This window comes from Perca fluviatilis, chromosome 10 (assembly GCF_010015445.1).
Source record: "Perca fluviatilis chromosome 10, GENO_Pfluv_1.0, whole genome shotgun sequence".
NCBI classification, from domain to species: Eukaryota; Metazoa; Chordata; class Actinopteri; order Perciformes; family Percidae; genus Perca; species Perca fluviatilis.
This window is the reverse complement of record NC_053121.1, coordinates 28,400,088-28,423,895: the sequence shown is the minus strand read 5'-3', so window position 1 is coordinate 28,423,895 and position 23,808 is coordinate 28,400,088. Positions and strand designations below refer to the sequence as shown.

The following is a 23,808-nucleotide window of genomic DNA, read 5'->3' as shown; positions in this document are numbered from 1 at the left end:
AAAAAAACGTAAAAGAACTGCTTGTGCACACAGTTGTTTGAATACTGTTGGTAGCTAACAATAGCACGAACACAAGCAACCACATTACAACATATAGCTAATAGTACACAACTTTTTAGCTAACACACTGGAAGCTAAACGTTTAATGTTGTGGTGTTAAATAAACAAAGTGTGTTGTTAAAAAGGCAATTGTTGGATGTTTTACGTTAGCTTCAGGTTGACGTTAGCTTAACAAGCCTTGGGGCAGTTGACCCAACAACAGCCTACAACTAGCTAGCTAACATATTTCAACAAAATGGAGAACTGGAATTTTTTTTTAAATTATGTTTTAGGAACATTGAAATGAGCCTGAGAGCCTTTACCCCTTTAAATAGCCTTGCTACCTCATGGAGTTTATAGAGTTAGCTAGTTCTGTGCGTAACGTGTTAGCAGCTTTTGTTGGTGCCTGTGTGTAACATTGTTTACATGTAGGCTTGTTGGTACCTAAGGTTTGCCATGCTCATTGGCTCTTAACGGAAAGTGATGAATTTTGTTAGCATTAGTATTGTTAAAATAGTATCTTTGTCACCGGTATTTCCTGGACAGATTTTGAATGTAATGTACATTGTAGCAACCACTTAGCTCGCTATTACCAAATGTTAATGTTTTCAGGATGTGTTTGTCTGATTACACTTCTGTTTCACTGCTACGCCCCTGCATGTAAGTGCTGTTAGTTGTGATAACAACAAGATCCAAGTGCAGGCAGATGAAATAGATTTTCTCCACAGAGAAAGCAGGCTTACTCTCTTTTGACAGGCTGCTCACTCCTGTGCCTCCCCCGGGCATGGCCAGCAGGGAGGAAACCTCTGGGCAGACCCAGGAAACTCTGGAGGGATTTAATTTCCCTGACTGCCAGGGGCCACCTGGGGATCTCCCAGGAGGAGCTGGAGTTAGGGGCTGTGAAAAAGAACTGTGCTGCTCTGCTGCAGCCATCGATCTAACACAAAACTGAAAATAGTTTCAAAGCAGCTTTATTTTCTTCTGTCCCTTGAAGACTAAAGGGGACTGTGTGAGAGAGAGAGATGTTCAATAATCCAACTGCTGATGAAAAAAAGGAAACACGATACAATTTGGAGGATGGAAAACATATCTAAAAGGTAGACAGGGAATTAAGAAAACACACATTTCTCTGAAGCTGTCTTCATACATACAAAATGACACTTACTGACATTCACACATTGCCCTGTGTATGTGTCTGTGTGTTTAACAAACAAGCACCTACTTTTACAATGTGATGAAGAGTGTAAAATTTTAACAACTGAAAGCAGACGGTTCTGTCTCTCAAGACTTGAACTCAGATGATCCCTAGTTTAACAGGATTTTTTTTTTAACTGCAAACCTGATGATGCGATAACTGATAAGTGATGTTTTTCCCCTCCAGAGCAACTACCATCGATGTGCATTTGAACAAGGCACCGAGCACATAAACTGATCCGGCTGAACAGACACTACCACCAGAAGATTGGCAGCTATCAGGTATGAATATGCCATTACTGATTGACCATGAATCAAGCTGGACCTGAAAATGAGCGTCATATGCTCAGCAGACATGTAAAGAGATACACCATTAAAACATATTTTATTAGAGAAGGGATGCTTTTTTAAAAGCTTTGGAGAATTAATCTTAAACATTACAATACATTTGTTTACAAAAGTATCTACTTAAATATAATATAAATAAAATATTAAACTTGCCCAAAGTTCGTTTCTGGTGGGTTTCCAACTGACAGGAAAACGGATGTTTTAATTAGCTTGGGTCCCAGACTGAGACACTGAATTACTCAGTTTGGTTTTCAGGCATTACAATATTTATAAAGTTTCCACTGTTCATTATACACTGACACACTGCCAAGGACAATGCAATGTTTGACATTTGCAAGACAATTCCCCAAATTAATTGAATTAATTTAAAGGACATTTACAATGAGAAGTGAAATTATCGTATTGCTGATAACTGCAAAAAATACCCACTATTAGTTTATGAAAGTCTTCTACCAATAGAGGGCAGCAGAAGGGCACCCACTCTTTAAGAGTGGATCCTCACTGAAAAAGTTGTTTCACTTCACTGCTGCAGTGTCACCAAATCACTAAGAATAGTTGCAGGATGAGCAGAAGCATTTAACAGTGGTCATTGGCAGATAATCTGGAAACTCAAATCTGTAATTTTACCAGTCACCTTAAATGTTTGCTTTTTGTTTTTAAAACTCAATCAAAAAAGTAATCAAATCAAAAATCAAAATACTTGTGTGGTATTTCCCCACACAATAGAAGATACATTAATGACATTTTGGAGTGATCTATCAGACATGCATTAATCAGTGAGGTAACACACATTCTGGATGATGCATTGGACTATGGGAAATATAGCCTATGGTTTAAAACAAACTATATGATTACAAAGTAAATAGTTAAGATTATATATGGGCCATGATAAAAGAGGACAAGTTGCTGGGAAATGAGCTAATATATGCACACTGCTGCCACGGACTGAGATTTGTTTTGTGGTGTTAGTGTTTTTTTTTGTAAGGAAAATATTAAAGTATAAAAGAAGAGGGGAGTTTTTTGTTTGGGAGGAAAAAAAAATAAAAAAAAAATTAAAAAATGAGGGAAGGGGGAAATAAAAAAAAAAAAAAAAAAGAAAAAAAAAAAGAGGGGTTTTTTGGGGCCAGGGTGCACATCGGTGTGCCTCTCTTATTCTCACAACCTCCAGGCGTATACCAGTCTGTGTTGCGCCTCTGCTCTCAACTTCTTCTTTTTTTAAATACTGATTACAACTCCTCAGCAACTCTCACTTTTTATTCCCTGGCAGAGGAGAGATGTTCCCTGGAAGGAGGTTACACCCCAGCTGAACATTTTTTATTTTTTACCTTGGACAGTTTAGGAGTCAGGCTGATAACTTCTCGGAGAGTTTATGAATGAGGAGCATTTGGTGGAGACTTTTACGCATCGAGTTGAGTGACGTCCGTTAAGATGTTTTAGAAGAAAACTTTTCATTTGCAAGTGTCACGTCCAAACGCTCATCTCAGTCCCTTTTCCTCAATGGCAAGAGAGCGTTTTAAATAGATTCTGACTGATCGTCTCTCTTGAGAGAAACTTTGGTGAACTTCAGCAACAGCGAACTTGATTTGATTTCGGCTCCCATTACTTCTTCTTCTTCTTCTTCGTCTTCTTCTTCTTCTTTTTATTATTATTATTGTACCACACAGTCTAACGGCCGCTCGACCTTTTTCGGGATCCTTACTTCCACAACTTCTACTTACCCCCCTCGTGGATTTTCAATTAACTTCGGGTTGGGAGTAACTTAAGCGGATAACATGCCTCCGATCGGACCGGAGAAGCGAGCTGCGCTCTGCCGGGTTTTGGCTCTGGTTCTTGCGCTTCTGGTGTGCGCTGCTTCGGTGACTGGATGCCCGCACAAGTGCAGCTGCTCCGGGTCGCATGTGGACTGCCAGGGTCTGGGTTTGAAGACTGTGCCTAAAGGAATACCGAGGAATGCCGAGCGCCTGTAAGTGGAATTTCATGAAAGTTTTGGCAAATCGTATTGTCTGTCATCATCTTTCCTAAATATAGCACAGTGTGCCCCGTGGCCTGCTGCGCGTTTCTTACTTGGCTTTACTCTCATAATCCTATAATATTCATGTAGTAGTTACAGCAGAGGATTTTGTAACATGAAAGCATACTGTGAATGACAGACTTAACGTGCCATGTAGGACTCAGGAGTTATCAGAGGTGAAGGAGGTAGCTTAAAACCTGAAATCACTATTGATTGGACACCTCAAACTTTATACATGTTTTACTTAATGGAAACTTCATGCATACTCATTTTGTTAACCATGAATTAAAAAAAAGGGCTTAATCTTTTACAAAAGTCAATAGAGAGATTTTTTTTTTTAAACCAGCCATGTAAGCCCAAAAAGGATGATAAATGGGAAAATATCCCACTTTTACTATATACTTATTAAAAAAAAGGGGTAGTTTCCTGGGAAAGGTTACAGGTATACTTCCTGGCTGAAAGCATTGCAATCCCTTTGGTTTTACACATAATAGGTGGTGCACATGCAACTGCCCTAAAATTGGTCAGTGACCCTAGTGAATGGAGGCAGTTAAGAAAACAATCCTAAAGCAGCTTTAGAGCGAGTAATTAGTTTTTTAAACAGGTCAAAATGTAAGGTGAGAAGACGCAGTGAGCTCCTTAAATGTTTTTATTTTTCACACTCCTTTTGCAGTGAGACTTTCCAAACTTTTTCAAAGGTTCAGAGAGCTGGGCTAGAGCCTCTTTGTGATTTAACTCTAAAAGAATTACTTTCAGAGTTTTTTTTTTATTCGAACCTGGTGACAGTTAGTATCAAATGATATTCATTCCTAAGGCAGAGACAGACCCCTGACAGCCTCTGCTGCCACCTCTAGCCAGATCTTGACACATGTACACCCCCGCAGCCACACACATGCATTCACGAACACACACCTATGCTGTTTAAGGTATGGAAGTGATTATGCATGATAACGGAGCAGACAAAAGCCCCGCAGGGGATCAACAACAGACCAAGCCCTGAGACAACAAACACAATCAGTAGGCTGCAGAGGGAAGTGGGGGGCCGTGTTTGCTGATGCCTGTGTGTGGATGTGGGGGGTACTGGTGGATACGAACATATGATTAGCATGTGTGCGAGCATTTTTACTTTTGCGTGTGTTTGTTTAGATATGTTTGTGTATTTGTGTCTGCATGTTTGCGCTGGCTAGTGTGATTGTGTGTGTGCGCGAGTGTGAACAACGAACCCCATACCTCTCCCCTCCCAAAGGACTACTGTGACCTCCCAGGACCTGTTGGCTTTTACACAGCAATCCCCCGAAGAAATTTACACCCAAGAAAAATAAATAATTAGAGCGGGCTGTGATGGGGAGGTGGGATAAGGGGGTCCCCTGCCTTTTGCTGGGGTCCCCGGGGTGGAATATTTTGGGTAGCAGCGCCCCCTCCCTCCCCTTTTAAGCCAGAAACTATGTGTTTATGTTTCCCTGATTTATCCAGGTCAGTGTTTCAGCTGTGACTTTGGCCCAGAGTTGCTCTTTTCCTCCCTCTTTCTCTGTCTGCCTGCCTTCATCTTTCTCCCTTCTCTCTGCAGATATATTTTAGGGAGTCTGAGATGGGAAACATTAAAATGGATGAGATTCCAGTTCTAAAGGTTACGGCAGATGGGAAACTTTTAAGGAAAGAGAGATGAGTGTTATTGCCCTGGGCAGGGATTTGGTTTTGACAACTGGGATGAGGTCCGTGTGGACAACAGATTCTAGCAACAAAAGTGCCAAGTTTGTTAAGTTGTGAGTAAAAAAATGCTCATTTGCATCAAAATAAAGTTTCCACAATTCTGGAATTGATTTGTGATATTTCCTTAACTTTACCATCCAGTAGTTTAGAAATACTGAATATCCACATGATGATGAAATGGTTTTGTAAGGTCCTGTCAAATGTCATGTATTTTAAACTGTTAATTATATGTAGTAGCCAGTAGGGAGAAAAGACAGATGGAAACCACTGCAATGGAGCTAAAAGTTCCTTCAGATTTTTCATAAACTCATCATTTTGTGATCACTAATAAGTTATACATGTAACGCTAATGCAACTCTGTTTGGGTGTGTTCATCACAGATGGAATACAGGACAGGACACTGACGCATTTTACCTCTTGAAAGTAAAAATTCAAAAGTCTAATAATGATCCACCTTGCATTTCTGCTTCGATTTTGTCGTTGATCCACAAACTAAAAATGGCCAATGTTTCTTTACAGACTCACCGTTTTGCAGAAATGTTCAAGTTACATAAGGAGAATTCCTTAGAGAAGAGGGGATACAGTTCTCTCAACCAGTAGTGGTCTAACCACACCAGAATACTATGCAACAAGACCACAAGACATGTGGCGTTTGAGTAAGGGACATGACTCTCGCCTTATCTTGAGTGGAAAATCTTTTTTAGCTACTACTCTACTGCTCCCTTTATCGCTCTTTCTCAAGCCACATGTACCAAATAAAACAAATTCAGACTCTCTGTAGGTTACTGAAAACAAATGTAGAAAATCACTGGTAAGTGAAGAAGTACATGACACAGATTGAGGGAAATCAGGCACAAATAAAAAGTAAAGTACAAATCTTCATGATGAAATAACTTCAGGATATACTGATATATAACACTGAAAACAATGTTTACTTTAAAGGCACATGGCAGCCTAGAAAGTCAAAATGGAAAATGGTTGGCACTGTAAAGTTCTAAGAATCACAAGTGCAAAGTGCACAAAGAGTTAGTCCCCACTTACTCTCTTTACTCACCTTCCGCTCTCTGTGTGTTGCCGTTTTCAAACTCTGTTCACTACGGGAAACGATAACAAACTTTCAGCTAGCCAACTACATGGTGACAATGGCAAGTTTTGAGAAAAAAATTGGATTGTGCAATAAGGCAGGCCTGCTTGGTTCTTTCGGGGAATGATTGTGAAGATTAACAAAGAATATGCTTACGGCATTTACTATCTTACTGGGACGTTTTGGGGCCGATTTGTGGGGATCGCTATGGACGAAGTAGAGCAAATTACATTTATCCTGCTAATTGAAATAGATTCACTTTACTGTATTGTGTGAACAGTTAACTTGATTTTTTATTGAATGTGGCATTTTCTTTTGCGGGGTGCAAATGTTACACCAAAACAAGTTCCTTCCCGGGAAGATTTTACTGATCCGCTGTCGCTGCGCTGGAGCTTAGCACCTTAACAACCTAGAGTGTTTTCTTTCTCCTCTTCCAGAATGTTTCTGTGGTGTAGCCAGACCTTACTCCACAGTGCTGTGGAGATAGGTCTGGCAATGCGAGACTACACAGCATTTAACTTTGAATCCAGTTCACTTTCGCTACCTCCAGAAGTAAAGGGTGAGAGCAACAGTCAAATCCAGAGTCCACCTGTCATAACTACACAATAAATCTTTTAAAAGCCCGTTTTCTTCACTATTGTAAACAGAGCATTTGGAAAGGTTAACGAGAAAAAAACAGTGGTGGCCTCAACTGTTCACTCAACAGACACACACACACGTACTCGCAGGCAGCCTCACAGATTACCTCAGGCCAGTCAATTCCGTAATGTCCTCCTTGGGAAGCCACTTGAGACCTCATTTGCATCTAATTTGAGTGGAGGGTTTTGGGGGAGGCTTAACAGGCTTAACGAGGCTGGGTAAAATGAATTGGAAAACAGGGACAGATTTTCTCTCCGGGGTCCAATTCACACCTGCCCTACAGGGACCACATGCACACGCACACAAACACACACACACACACACACACACACACACACACACACACACACACACACACACACACACACACACACACACACACACATACACCCTGGAGTGTTGATTTTTAAAGCTGCAAATTCGCCCCAACTGCTGTGAAATGTGGGGAAATTGAACGCTTTAAACTCTAGAGAGGGCCTTCAATTGGTTGAGTTGCAATCAGGAAAGTGTGTGTGTGATTACACGTCTATACTTTTGTGTTTGCTTATTTTAATCCTCTTATATGTGTGTAGAATGTATGGTCACATCTGTGTGTGTGTTCTGTATGTCAAACTATTTATGTAGCATGTGTGTGTTAATGTGTGTGTTTGCAGTTGAATGAGTTCACTGCTGGAAGCGGCAAGCTGCCTGAGCCAACTTTACACAAACTAAGTCCGATTTTAACTGCCTATTTTTCTTTTCCCTCGCTAACGGCACTTTGAGGAAGTTTTGGCAAGTTTTTTACAAGCAACACCTTCTCTACTTTCTCTAGCCTCGACTGGCACAAGACACAGGTCTTTTTTTATTTTTCATTTCCCTTCCCAACTCTTCATCTTTACCCCAACTTTGTTTCTCTTTCCAACATCTCTCGCTCTCTCTTCCCATCCCTCTACTTTCCTTTTTTCTCCTTCATGTTAACTTCCTCTGTTTCTTTTTCCCACCCTTGCCTCACTCCACCTTATTTTCTGTCCCATTTCTGTCTTGCTTGCCTCCTCCCTACCTCTCTCTACACATCTCTCACTGACATCCACCTCTTAGTTTAATACACACACCTTTAGTTTGCCAGCAGCATCTCTCCAGTAGAGTGTTCACAGCTCCCATTTCCCCTCAGCATGCCAACCTACCCACAACGCACAACAATAAGATCCTGCCGCTGTGTGTGTGTGTGTGTGTGTGTGTGTGCAAGCAAGCATCAGTGAGTGTGTGTGTTTCTGTGTGTAGAATGAACACACACGTTCCAGCCTCTGCTTCTGGCTCTTATCAAAGCTTGGTGTTGATTGGTCATTGGACGCTGTAACCACCACACCCTCAGCTATGAAACGGCATTCAATGGTGGGACAGGAATCCGTGTGTGTGTGTGTGTGTGTGTGTGTGGGTGTGGGTGTGGGTGTGTGTTCATGTGTGCGTGTGTGTGTGACAGTTCCCGTCCCCCAAAGTTCAAATAATCTGATTGGATCAAGAACAATCTGCAATCACTGGTGTAGTACTGAGGTGTTGGCTCAGCTCCTTTCAGTTGTGGCCCGAGCATTCCCCTGATGTCACTGCAAATAATATTGTGTTGTGTTAGCCGGCTGCTGACACAACTAAGAAGTCTGATAAGTCAAAGATGCATTTCCATGAATGTCTGCTAAGCATGCTGTGTTGGTACTTTGCCAACTTTTGTGGAAACCAGGGAGCTAAATAGTGTATGTATTTTGTTTGTGCAGTATTTCTGTACATGTGCACTACTTTGAGGGAAGCTTAAGTCAGTACACATGCTTTGGTAACTTGAATAAAAGCCATCTTTCAATGAAGAGCGTTCTTTACTGTTATCGTGGGTATGATGGTGATGTAATAAATCTGAGGAGCAGCCGAGTGTTATTGCTATAGCAGACAAGTCTAAACTAAGAAGCAAAAACCACAATGAGCTTGCTGTTCTCAAACAGCCTCTTAATGTCACGCCTATCATCTGTGGCCATCTCGTGGTAACCATTTTGTGCCCTTCCAATTATGTTTGATTCAGTTATGGTATGCTAAATGGCACAAGTGAGGGTAACCAATATTTAGTCTACAGTTCTAGGTCAGTGGGTGATATTCTCTTCCCCAAGTTTCTCCAGCATGCGGGCAGTTGACCTTTCTATATAATGACTTTCAGTCTGCCAAGGAGGCAGCCAGCTGGCACTGACAGTGGGCACTGCCCTTCTGGGAAACAGAGCATGCTGGCAGTGTTAAAACATACACACATACACTGTATTCACATGTACTTTACACACAAAAAATATACACAGGCAAAGAGGTGCACACACTACTGGCATACTTACAGGTCAATAAATGCAGACATATGAATGCACACGTTGCATCAATGCATTGCACTTGTGAGGACCCTCACTGACATAATGCATTCCTCGACCCTATCCTAACCTTTACCATCACAACTGCCAACCTCAGCTCAAGCTAATTCTAAACTTAACCCTTAAAGTAAAAGTACGGTTTATTACAACTTGAGTCTTATTTTTATGCTTTTGGCCATTGTTTTTTTTTTGTATTGTACTCATAACATTTATATGCTAAGATCTGAAAAATGTGCTACCAAAAAGCCTGTGAAATTGGAAGACAGAAGATCTGACAGGTTGTAATTAAGACAACAGTTAACAAGATTATCTAACCCACGTTATATGGAGGATAAGCTTGAAGCTTAGCACACATGAAATCCCTCTTTGCACAGAAAAAAAAACTGACTGTGATGAAAACTGAAAGTATGGTGGGTCAAAGTTGGACCACAAAGAAGGTCTCCTAACTGTGATTGATGTTCGCAGTGAACAATTTGGGTGATTACTTCACAGTTTGCCTAAATTTTCTCTTCAAAGTAAGTTTTGCTAACCTGGGGTTGGTTTAAATCTGTTTAAATCTGAATTTTCTTTTTACCCTCCTTAACCAACACTTATAGTGTAAACCAGACAAAATGTCCCCCCTCTCCAAAAATATCCTTACTCTTACAGTCTAAAAATGGGTCCCCACAAAGATGGTACAAGAACACACAGACACATGCATAGTCACATGAAAAAGGTACATTTATATTTCAAATGAAAATACATACAAGGAGAATTAACGCATGCAGCAATATATGCACACTTATTATTAGGTGCAACACACACACACACACACACACACACACACACACACACACACACACACACACACACACACACACACATACATATAGAAGTACCCTGTCATGCTTTCACTGGATTAAACATGCAATTGGCGGTAGTTGGAAACTTTGACATATAACGAGAGAGAGAGAGAGAGAGAGAGACTGTGTCACATAGTAACTACCCCGAGTCACGAATGACCTTCTGTGTTCTTTCTGTCTTCAGACCGGAGGACTTCAGAGTGTGTGTCATACTATAACGCCAGTCTGGGTTTGTGTGTGTGTAAGTGTGCGTGCAGTACGCTTGGAGTCGTTTGATGTTAACAGGCTGTGCCACTGTTTTGTTAGGCCACTGTCACCAAAGCAACACATTATATCCCTTCTGCAGGGACTTTCTTTTTCTCAGTGTGTGTTTCCTGTGTTCCTCTCTTCTATATATGTGTATGTGTGTGTGTGTGTGTTTGTGTACATATTTGTGTGGACGCCATATGTGTTTACACTATGACAGTGTGACTTGCACCATCATTTTTCCTTTACGATCGGATGTTCAGCTAAGCTCAAAGTGACAGTCACTGCACTTTGCATGTGTGTGTTTCTCCATCCCTCTGTCTCTCTCAAACTTTGTCTTCATCATTCACTTTCTCTCTCAGTCTCTTGTCCATCTTAACCTCTCTCATTCTCTTATCCTCTCGTTCACTCTTGCTTTTTCTGACTTGGCCTCTGTTGAGGAAGCAGCAGCCCTTGTTCTTGTCAAGTGGCCTCTCAGTGGCCAAATTACCCCTCTACCCCAACCCTATTCACTTACAGTACAGCAGTAGTAAATCTAGACAAAAGCAATGCAGCCCTATAAACTCCAGCAAAGAAAAGAGCTAACCAAATACAGCGCTGGTTTATAGCCCTTTTGGCTCGTGACTCCAAAAGAAAGGGATGCTTGCAGGCGTCTCCCTAATGTGGTCGAGCCAGCATGGTTAACTGTGACACCAAACAATGAGTTTCGTTAGGTTGAGTGGTATAGGCATTGAGTAGAGACTAGGAGGGAGAGAGAAAGAAATTGTGACAGACAGAAAACAAAGCAATTGAAGATTATACCCAGAGGGGAGACACATTACTCTCTTAGATCTCAACACAATCTGAAAAGTCTGGGATATTGAAGGCGAGAGATGCATTAACAAGTCATCTGAAAGACAGAGACATAAGCAGGAGAAAAATAGGAGGAGTAATAGAAGGATAAAAGATGAATAAAAGAGTAGGAAAAACATATCTGCAAAGAGTGAAAAGAAAAAAGTGAGGTAGAAAATCAAACAGAATACTAACATGAGAATAAAATTGAGACAGAGAACTAAAGTGCAGATGAGATGGAGGGAGCTGTATTGCGCATCATTCAGACAGGATTCCCCTTTATGGAGTGAACGTGAGTATCCTTTAGTCTGCTGTAGGGAGAATATTTGACTGACTAATGGCATCTTAATCGTCAGAGTCTCTGCTCCTCTTCCTCCCTCCTCTCCTCTCCTCTCCTCTTCTTCTTTCCTGGGAAGGACGTTCTCCCACCTTTTGTGTTTAGTTTTTCTGTTGGCATTCTAGACCTTGCAAACATCCAGTATAAGACAAAGCTTATTTGTACAAAAAGAGAAAGTTTTTCTTTTTTTTTTTACCCGTGACAAATGAGTGGTGAGGAACATTGGCCAGATAAAATGTTAAATGTCAAGTGTCAGAATGTTTCTGAGAAGCATGCATAGCCTACACGAGAAACAATCTCCAACAGTGGGATCAGTGTCTTGCTGCAGTGGCTGTAAACCCATCACACCAGGCAAACCTTTGTCTTCTATGCAGATAACTCTCAGTGGTGTTAGCAATTGTTTGCGTTTGCTGTGTAAATTCTGAATGTGATGGCTGTGAACACATAAATGTTTTTTTATACAGGTCGGTAGGTAGCCAAGCTTAAGTAATTTGGTTGCTTTTAATTCAAATGAGTTAATGTAAAGACTGTAGGTGTTTGGTTTTTAAGGCAGTGCCACGTTATTTATGTTTTGAAAACTATTTTGGATTTATAGATACTGAGGGCTAGATTTATCAAGCCGTTTGCGCCTGTTTCCAGGCGCTAATTGGTCGCAAAGACGGACGTAACCGATGCGGGCTATTTACAAACGGGGCGCACTTGGGTAAAATCGCAGATTGTCTGACACATGAGCGTGAAGAGACAAGTTGCGCTTTCAATATGCGTTCGTGGGAGGGTCGTGGGGAAAGTGGGAGTTCCACCCAAAAAGGTGGGAGGATAAGCGCAAAGTGCACCTAATTATATATTCCGTGGTATTTACAAAGACTGTCAGTAAGAGCGCGCCTCTATTCTGCGGGGGAAATTCTCCGCCTCTTAAAAGCAGTTCTAAACCAGCCGGAATCGAGTTTCCTCGTAGACCTTTATGCTGCTGGTGAAATGGCAACAGTAATCTGAGCAAGACGAAGACATAGGCGAGGCTGAAAATATCGTTAACACAAGAATCACACTTTGTCAGTGAACACAACATCATTTAGCGTTACAGATCAAGCAGCCATGCAATATTAGAGTTACTGGAAGAAATCAAAGATGAAATTGAATCTCCCACTCAGCGTTCACATCCCATTCCAGCAGTTGTTAAACTCCTCGCTACATTACAAATATATCGGCATCAGGATCATTTCAAACAGTCATAGCATCAGCTGTGGGAATATCGCAGTCTGCACCCAGCCATATCATAGCACCAGTAGCGCTTTGCTACAGCGCAATTTACGGTATAGTGGGCGGAGAAAGATGCTGATTGCTTGATGGGTGTCAGGGTTGATAAATACTATGCAAAATGTGGAAGCATAGCGTGCGCTATTACCGAACTCGCATAAACAGACGCAGCGCAAACTGCGCTAGTGTTAGTAAATCTGGCCCTGAGTCTTTAAAATATTGGTGTCAGCCTAGGGCTGGGCGATATGGACAAAATCAAATATCACGATATTTTTGACCAAAGACCGCGATATCGATTCCGCAACGATATTTACACAATGAGATTTTTGATAAATAATCATCAGTAATGTGGATATAATGACTAAGTGGGAAAAGGTAAATAGTAGAACAGTTACAACAGTCTGGTAAGTTCAGAAAATGACATCACTTCACTGTAATGCAGCCTTTAAAACCAGGACAAGACAACACTTATGCCATTTCACGATATTACGATATCCAAAATCTAAGACAATATCTAGTCTCATATCACGATATCGATATAATATCGATATATTGCCCAGCTCTATGTCAGCCTTTAATAACCTGTCATATTTGATTTTAAAAAGTTGAAGAAGTTGCTTCGGATTAAAGCGTCAGCTAAATGACATGTAATGTAATGACATGGTGTCCTCAAAGGTAGCATTCAGCCCAGACCTCTTGAGTGTATGTAGTCGCTTATTCTCATGTGTTCACATGCCTTTTGTCGTGTGAGCGTGTGTACGATGTGAATGCCCAAAACCTCCAAGTGATGATTGCTGTGTATCCCAGAGAGCAGTGCTGTAATAGGAAGGAGTTCACTTTCTATTAGCCTCACTATGACAGAGATTCAAAACAGCAGTAAACGGTCACACAGGAGACCAAATGTTCCACAAAACCCCAAATTTCCAAAACTTGTAGATCCTTGTAAACTCTTGTAGACAATACATGGTGTGCAAGGGAATCAACATGTCATTCTTGTGAATGCCGTCCATGATTACGTCTTTCAATTTCACAATTTATGTTTTACATGTGAAATATAGTTTTTTTTTTATATAGTAATAGAGAACTTGTTCTACTTGACTCAGTCAAGTTTTGTAAACACAAGTTCTTCATAGTCAGTTTGATACTGAAATATTTAACTGCATTTATTTTAAATGTTAATGTTTGTTCTACCACCAGCTGTTGGTTTGAGTTGAACATTCTGTTCTGTAGTAGCGTGTAATGTAGCGTTATGTCACACTCTGTTGTATTTCCTTATGAACTTCATGTTATTATCTTTCACTGATATCCTTTTGCTTTTTTCTTCATGGCCATTTTTACATTACTTTTGGTCTAACTCTTGTTTATGGTATCTCATCATTTTCTGATTTATTACTCACTATCATTGAATTTGCTGCCCAATACTGTCACAGTTTAATAATTGCTTTCAGTAAAAAATACTTGTCGACCTTTACTGGAAGTGTGTTTAGCTTGCTACATACAATATGTGCACCTGCATGCAACGTATTAGAAGAAGAATATGTTCATTTTGATTTAATTTAAACCATTTTCAGGTTTTTAGCTGCAAAATGTGAGTTTTGACTGGTTTGGCTTCTAAGCTTCCTTCTCCTTCAGTCCTATTGGACAAAAGGTTTTAATGTCTCTTCCTTTTAGGCTTAATATCAAGTGAGGTTACAACTAGTGATTAGATCAAAAAGTCTGAGCAGGTGTTACTAAATGTATCTAGACATGTGAAATGGATGGATGGGAGCTGCAACAAAGTCTAATTTTGAAGCAGCTTGACGCCTGCCCCCAGCTTCTGGTGACAGACACACTGTAGAGCATGGAGCTCAGAGGAAAAGGAAGAAGGCAATTAGGATTCCTTGCGTAACTTGGAGATTTAGAGAGCGAAATTGAGCATACCTATCTTTGAGAGAGAGAAGGATGGAGAGCAAGAAAGGAGGAATGATGAAGTGAAGCAGTACAAGAGCTTTGTGGAAAATAACAGGAGATTAGGAACAGGAAGTGAGTGCATTCATAAACGAAGCGTTGGACGGAGAACAACAAAGGATGAAAGGAAAAGCATGGAGGGATGGAGAGATAAGGTGCGTTATAGAGTGAAAGACAAAGTGGAAAAAGGAAATGTCACAGTGTCAGATAGACAGAGACAGAACAGAGAGAGGAAACTGTTAGCAGCAGTAAATTGTTATTTCTCACTTTGTCCCAGACAGAAAAAAAGAGGGTAAAGGCCAAGTAAACTAAAACAGGACAGATTGAGATAGGGGGAACAGCCAGTAACCCGACATATTCAACATTTATCTCATGTATTCTCTTAATATGTCATGGGTTAGTACAGCAGCGGTCAGACCCATTTTTCATTCCTTTGAGCTCCTGGGAGATTTTTTTACCTGATCTGTCATTTGTTTAACATTCCTTTCTAATAGTTATTTCTCTGTTATTTCTCAGTCTCTGTGGTGTAGCCAACCAATAAAGCTGTGCTATAAGTGACTCAGCCCCCCACACACCAAACGTGTGTGCCTGCGTGTGTGTGTGCGTGTGTGTGTGTGTGTAAAGTCAACCAGTATGCCGGCCCAAGGCAGCCAGACCGTAAGGTTCACTGGTTTCAGTGGTCTGGGGGTGAGATGTGTTGGAGCTGTCTGAGCCTTTGTGTGTGTGTTCTATGGTACATTAATTCCCCGAACACCTGCTGTTTGCATTCTTGTCTTATGCCGTTGTCACAAACACACACACACACACACACACACACACACACACACACACACACACACACACACACACACACACACACACACACACACACACACACACACACACACGCGCCTTACCTCTGCCTGTAATGGAAACAAGCGGTTAGTGCTTTTGTACTAAAGTCTCTTGTTAGTTGTTTGACTGCCAGCTGGTCAGTTAAATCTAAAGCTAAGTTAAGCTTTACTGCTGGGTGGGGTGGACACCCACACTTCAGGAGACCAGGTGTATAAAAATGGCCGCCTCACTACCTTTAAGTCATTCAGATCCTCTCTAGCCATTGGTTTTGGCTGAGTTTTTTTTTTTTATATAATTTTAAGTTAGGTGCAAAAAAATTCTCTACAGCAGAATGATATTGTTTTGAGGTGTAATGGTATCCTGCTGTTTCTCAGCTCTTTTTCAAAGAACTCGTGTGAGACATAGGCCTTACTGTATGGGATTATTATGGGAGTCCTTATTTCAACGCACAACACCTTCACAGCTTTGTACTAACTCCTATGTTAAGGCTAATGATGGAGCATTGCGATAGTTCAGGCAGAGCACTGAAGTTGCATTTTCATTGCTGCCGATTGGCGTCGGGTGCTTGATTCATGCTTCGCAATTGCTGGCTCACTCACCAGATGTGTGGCTACCACCTGATTAGTAACATCCAAACATATTCAAGTAGGAGCAAAGCTCAGCCATTACAACTTGACACGTCTCACTACTAATCTGCTGATCAGTCTTAATCGCTCTTTATCCTCCACCACCATCTCCCTTTACTTGTGTGCTAAGATTTGGGTAAGTTTGATTTAATTAAGATTGAATTCTCATGTTTGTGTTAATTAAGGGGGGGTTAGGTCTCCCATTAGATTTATTGCTGCTGTGCTGATTCTTTGAGAGCTAAATCAGCTGTGTATGCCATCGTCATTTACGTGTCTTTGCTTTATTATAGTAGTTTATGCATGTCCATTAATAACCTACAATTTTGTGACAAATAAAGAGGTGAGCCCACCATACTCATTTTACCCAGCTGTCAGTTGCAGAATAGAACTGATCCCCAAAAATGAAAATAACATATACAGGGTTGTACACACTGTAGTGCTCTGTAGTGGCATTGGCATTTAATAAAGTTAGTAGTAATAAACACGTGGTCTGAGAGGGCAAACCATGAATTAATGCTTATTTGATTATATGACTGATGTTACAGGTTGGTTTACCTTATGATGAATGACTAGACGTCATATACTTTACACCTTCTTGTTTCTGAATACATCACTGAATTGGTGTTATTTTTATTTGACAATGTTATCATTTAATTTCACACCACATCTCATTTTGCTCTGGCAATGGCCTTGACTTTCTTGGTTGTTAGGCGGTGAGGTAGATGCCATCGAGCTTTACCTGGCCCTGTATCCTCATCGTTTGTTTGAGTCATGAGCGGTATCCCTGGTGAGAGCATAAGTTTCCACTGTGAACAAGAGAAAGATGGAGATAAGGATGGAGAGATTAGGGGAAAAGGCAGAGGAAAAAACAGAAGGGTAGGAAAATGCAGCCAACTGTAAACGAGTGAAAGATTGAGATTAAAGAGGAGAGATTAGGGAGAACAGAGAAAAACAGAGGAAGGCAAAGAAAACGTCTTTAGTCAACTGTGGAACAGCGAAAGATAAGACATGAGAGATTGAGAGGAGACATTGTCAAAGGGGGAGATTAGAGAGAAAAAGAAAATGTGGAGAGGAAGGCTGGGAACGGGGGTATAGATGGCTGTGAAGGACTGACAGATTGGCATTAAAGAGCAGTGACTGGAGAAAAGAGAGATGTAAGATAGATGAGGGAAAAAAGAAAAAAACGTACAGAGACAGAAGAGGGGTAAGACAGGGAGGAGAAGATGGATAGAGGTGGGAAGATGTGAAACAGAAGCTTTCAGATTGGATGCTGCCTCAGAGTCACTCAGAAGTGAGTGGATACTTGAAATCACAAATCAACAAGGGAAAAAAACAGTTTCTTACATCATTGAATCAGCTCTTTCCTCAAGTTGAAGTATAAATGAGTTGTGTATTGAGTTTTTCACCATGTCAGCTGCCTTACTTTCCAAAGAACTGGCAATTACACTGTGACAAGAACCAGCAGCATCAAGTCTGGATGATGGGGAAAAGGCCCGCTGTGTGAAACATATCTGGTCTCTAAAATGCACTGGCAAGATGGATGACACTCAGAATCATCATGAATATTTTTTTCATGTTTTGACTGCTTCCAAATGCTTGGATCACTTGATGTACCTCATCTATGAATACAATTAATGCAGCTAGAGATGTAAGATCCACTTTTTTTCAGTTCCGATCTGATTCCAATGCTTGAATTTGGATATCTGCTGATTCTGATTCCAATACTGAAGCTCTTTTGCCATTACATTTGTATTGCATAGTAATTTTGCATTAAATGTAAATGTATTCCAAAGCAATTTATTCAAACTGTAGGTTAAGTAGGCTTGTGTGCAAGCTATGATTGCTGTGGCTATGTTTTGAAAAATTTTGCTGGTCCGTTTTGGCTGAAAATAACTCTTCTCTTCTTTTTCTCATATCAAGAATCCTCAAATAGAAACCTTACTTGACTGCGACCTCATTCTGAGAACTTAATTGTTGTTGCTTATGATTTATATCAGTCTCTGCTGTTGGGGCTGGGGATCTTTGATCAGCAGTAATTTCATGAGACCTTCCATTGCATCAGATGAGATTATGAAACTCCTCATTACCCTGGAGCCCTTTCAAGGAACCCTGGTGGACTTGTGGACCACATTTTGGGCTTTGGGAAGTGCTGCCCTCGCCCACACCGGCCCTCCCTGTCTTAGGTCGGGGCATGGCTCTTATTAGTGGTCCTTGCCATGTCAGCTTGGAGAAGCCTTTTGAAACCTAATATGGTCTTAAATCAGATTTATAAATGTTTAGGTGTATTATGAAAAACACACATGCAGGCCGCCTTGGCACAACCAGACTCTGTTTATGTGCATGTATAAGTGTGTCTGTGAGGGCAAGTGAAAGCTTACAAAGTGAGGGAAAGAGTTGTGTGTGTGAAATAGGAGAGAACATTGTGTGTTAGTTGTTTGTCTGTGCTCTCCCCACTTTTTTTCTTGCCCTAATTCCCCCAGTACGACAGCGTTTCAATAAACAGCATACCTGTGTAAAGGGAACCAGTCTATACACACACACTCAGGCAGTTACTTCATATTGCAGTGTGCATACATTGTGCACCGATAGTTAAAACAGATTGAATGACAGCCAGGAAACACGATAAGCTTTTAAACTCTGATGATGGAAAGAAAAAATAATTTCATCCCACTTTTTTTGGGCTGGAGAATTTCTCAATTAGTCAGAGCAGCATGAGCCCTGTGTGTGTGTGTGTGTGTGTGTGTGTGTGTGTGTGTGTGTGTGTGTGTGTGTGTGTGTGTGTGTGTGTGTGTGTGTGTGTGTGTGTGTGTGTGTGTGTGTGTGTAAAAATGTGGGTGCATAACTTTCTGGTGCCTGTACGGTAGGAGTGTTTGTGTGTTTTGGTTGTGTTTGTATGTTTGTGTGTGCGTGCGTGGGCTCATATGCTGTGGGGCATTCTCACGCTCTGTCCTACTGCCACATTCACTAATTTGACTGAGCGAGAACACACACAGCGACACACCAACGTACACATGCACGGTCCTCCTCGGTCCTCCTCACTGATGTTCATTTGCTTTTAAGCATTTTTTTATAATAAAGTCGTATTCTTTCAAGATACACTGCATTGTATTAAACTTTATTAACGATCAGATTTGATTAATCAGATTTGTAACCTTTGTGCTTCTCTCTGTAGGGATTTGAACAGAAACAACATCACCAGGATCACTAAAGTGGACTTCTCTGGCCTCAAGAACCTCAGGATTCTGTAAGTTTCTTTCTTTCTTTGTTTGTGTCAACATTTTGTAGTGATGAACCATTCAGTCCTGCTGAAATGAGTCAGGGGGTTGTTAAGCCAGGTTGTTCAAATTACATGGAATGTAAACCTCTCTCTTTCTTCTGTACTTTTTGCTCGTATGAGTGTTCCAAATCAGAGAAAATTCTAAGTATAAGAACATTTGGGAATACGACAAGTTCTCTGAAAGCAATCGTATGTGCCACTGAAGAACAAGTCTGTTTGTTTGATTTGTTTCCCGCATTAGGCCCAGTGAGTTGTGCTTCACGAAACAACTGCAAGTAGGGCTACTGTAGGATTAAACATAATGGAAGTAATCTTTAATCACCTATGAAAAAGCTTAAGCATAACCATCACTGGAAGAACATGCTCTTGCAAGGTTTTATTAGCTTCAGAAAGCTTAAAAGGGAAGTGTTGGCTTAAGGGAAGTGAATAACCTAAAGCAACATGGACTCTTTTATCCTATGGTGTGACATTGTCATATTGCAGTAAAAAAAAAAATCTAGGTCCAAGTATAGATGTTTGAGCATACAAAACGTGCAACTTTGCGACGGCTAGTATTGGTTTATTTTAACCATGAACGTGATCTTTCCCTCATGTCAGCCTAATAGCTTTAGTTGTGTAAACATAATCATACCTCAACCACACAATTGGCAGATCAGAAAACGCTCATATGAGATGCTATCAAACGACCCGTTTAGTCATTTAGGTATGAGGACTTCATGTTAAATCTACCTGGTACCAGCAGGTCTATTATAACCTCTTTCTTTTTCCTCTTTGCGATTCGGTATTTGTTTCTTTACAAGGAATCACATTAACAAAAAACTGCCATGCTGGAGCAATTAGGCAAATGCTATATTTACCTAATAGGCCTGTACATGGCTATAGGGGAAACAAGTCTCTATAAAATAAAGTTTCCCATACTAATAAGGGGGTTTCACGGCAGGAGAGAATGCAAGTGTCTTCTCCAAGGAGTTGAATTTTGTAATTACTGATTATTTACGAGGTTAAATAATAGAGTAATCGTGAGCTGACATGCCAGTAATAAGCAGGAAGACTCCCATTTGTTAAACAAGCAACAATATGTTCAACTGGTGCGGATATGATACGAGGTTAAACAGCTGAAAAGAAGTTTGCAATATCTGAATTGTTCGCAAGAAATTGTGAGTCATAGTTCATATGATACAGTAAAGGAAAAGATAATAATAATAACTCAGAATACACTATTGTTTTTCATGTCGCTCTCTGAGCAATAGTTAGGGAATTTAGGGAGTTTGGCAATATTGGAAAATCCAGAGATACCAGAATGCCTTTGGAAATCAAAAACAAACAGTCCCCTCTTAAAGCCTGATGCATTTCCAGACTGAACTAACTTGATGTGTCATAACTGGTAATTTCATTGTGATATACTATCTGCTCAGAAATTGTTTTGTTGTTGGGGCCTCAAAAGGTGGCTAAAACAGCTGAGCCAGACTGACCGCCGGTCTGTTTCAAGGCAAAATGACTTCCAAAGGTGATTTACTGACTACAGACTATGTAGCTGTCAGTCAGTAAACATCTCAAATAGACATTTTTTTCAACGTTTGAACCTTCTTTATTCTATCGTCCAATCCAATGACATGCTACAGTCATTGCTGATGTAACTCATGCTTGTCTAACTCATCATATTTAAACGGCTGCACTCAGTAGAGTGTGACTCTTCGTCTCCTCTAAGCTGTCCTAATTGACCTCCACCTCAAGTGGCTCAAATGTGTGCGTGTGTGTGTGTGTGTGTGTGCGTGTGTGTGCGTGTGTGTGTGTGTGTGTGTGAGAGCCCTATAATAACTATAATCACTGTTGGCTGCATGCACCTTCCCTCTTCACTCTGTTTTAACCAGACCGGTAGATAAAAATACACTCCCAGCACAAACTACGCTGAGGAGTGGAAATAAGTTCATGCATGTATGTGTTTGCATGTGTAAGTGCATTTGTTTATCTATAACCATACTTGTGAGGATCATGTTGGATTTTGAACTCATGTCAGTTAATGTTTCATTAATGTTTTGACTATGTGTGTGTGTTTGAGCAAAATGGAGAAAGAGAGAGAGACATTTACAGTGTTTCTATGTGTGTATCCTGTGCACTTGCGATGGTAAGAAGGACCAAGGAAAAGAGGCTGTGTTTGTGTATGTATGTATGTGTGTGAGTGAGAGAGAGAGTGTGTGTGTTTGCATGTGGTGGGCCAGCAGCTTGTTTTATGTGGTTGGTGATAAACTGCTGTGACATTTCCCCACTCTAAATCTCTTAAATAAATGGGGAAGAGATGGCTTGGGAATGGTAGGATAGTCTGAGAAAGTACACACATACACACGGACACACACACACACACACGCACGCACGCACGCACGCACGCACGCACGCACACACACACAACATAGTTCTGGTATTCCTGGTCACTTACATACATACCATGAGAAAGGTTTGCATGTAGAAAATGTTTCTAACATTCTTCCCAGGAAAGGGTAATAGCTGCAGAAAAAATATTCCTCGATGCCCATGCTTACATACAGGCTAGTAATTATTGATAATTAGTCGTGTGAAAATACTTGACTCCCATTTCAATCAGGAGAGACTTCTTTGCAATTATGAACATATTTATTGTACCTACAACATGTAAATGTACGAGTCTCTGGAGATTGGACTCCATCGAACCCAAATATCCTAAAGGGTTTAAGGACCCCAAACAAATCCCCTGATGGAGTCCAGACACTGGTGGTGGAGAATAAATAGAGGGACCATCAACAGCCAAGCCGAGATGCAACCCAGGTCCAAGGGCGTGACCACCGGTGGCAGAAGGGGAGGAGGCGGGACGCACTCTATTTCCTGAAACGACAACTGCCAACCGTGGAAGAGAGAGCAGATTTAAAGCAGGGTATCAAGCTGTGATAGGCTCGTCGACCAATGGTCGACCCTGATTGGTTTAACTAACAACAACAACACAGCTGTTCTGATTACTACTGACAAGTGACGTACCGTGAAACAGCTTATCATTATGAGTGATGGAAAAGTGAATGAAGTCTTCCTTTAAGAATTTACGCTGAGCTTCATTACATATAATCTGACTTCTGCTAAACACATAAACCAAATTAAACCACAGTATATCAGGTGTATTTTCAACCGCTAAATGATCCTGTGTTACATTACATTACATACACATATCAAAAATGAAAATATTGGTTAATTGGACTTATTTGTTGGAATTTAAAATCTTCAAACTTAGTATCTGACCTCATTAAAGCACTTTACAGTCTGCTGTAATTTGATTACACGTTTAACATATTGTGTTCACTTAAAAACATGTAATCTAATACAGCAGTCTTGAATATTCTTTAATCTGAGTGGTCACACTCTTGCTGTAATCATAGACCCAGCTTGTCTCTGCATGCATACTGCATGCGCAACACTTAGCACAATATCTTTGGCAGCCTTACATCGCAAAATTTCTTCCAGACTGTGGCGAAATTGAGTAATTCTAAACAAATTTAGATGTAGGTGAAAACTTGTGCTTGATATTGAACATTTGGCTGGGGAAAGTGTCTGTAAACAACAAGTGAAGTTAATATACCCTGAAGTATTTCCTTCAGATGCCAAGTGCTCCGAGTTTGCCATAAGGTAGCGTGACATCATTGTGCTTTTTATAATAGATGCTAAAACTCTCTAATATGGTTGAATGAGTTATTAGACACACCAGGCCCCACACACATGAAATCAATACATGTTTTCTATCTCCCTGTCGATGACTAATGCCTGATACGGACCAATATAAAAACAATACCTCATCCGAACAATATGCCAGCATTGACTCCCCACACCATGTGTTTGGCTTAAGATCCCCTGCCTTTCTAAACTTCATTCAATAAATCAGCATGCGGTTGATCCCTCATTTGGACAAATAAACTCTGATAGTTACTCAAAGTTATGCCTTAATTTAGCTTATTTTATAAGATAATCTTTTCTATCAAGATAAAGAAAACGCTGCTAGACTAGAATAAACATGCTGGATTCATTCAGTCAGGACTGTGCATATGTTTACGTGGGTTTTGGTTTGCTCGCTTACTAGTGCATAACCCTTTTACTGTAGTCGTCAGGAGAATCACATGCTGACGTTGTCTGGAGTTTACCTTTCACACATGTAGCAGACGTCAGGAGATTCTCCACATCAGACGTGTTCTGACTTACTGTAAATA

General features: G+C 40.7%; 1 protein-coding gene across 1 annotated transcript in view; it reads left to right on the top strand.

Moving 5' to 3' along the window:
• Nucleotides 1–2,723: 2,723 nt before the first annotated feature.
• Nucleotides 2,724–23,808, top strand: part of slit3 (slit homolog 3 (Drosophila)) — a 248,703-nt gene continuing 227,618 nt past the window's right edge. The window contains exons 1-2 of the mRNA XM_039813715.1: nt 2,724–3,544; nt 19,484–19,555. Of these exons, the coding sequence (XP_039669649.1) occupies nt 3,354–3,544; nt 19,484–19,555 (263 nt within the window). The 5' untranslated portion in view covers nt 2,724–3,353. The remainder of the gene's footprint in view (nt 3,545–19,483; nt 19,556–23,808) is intronic.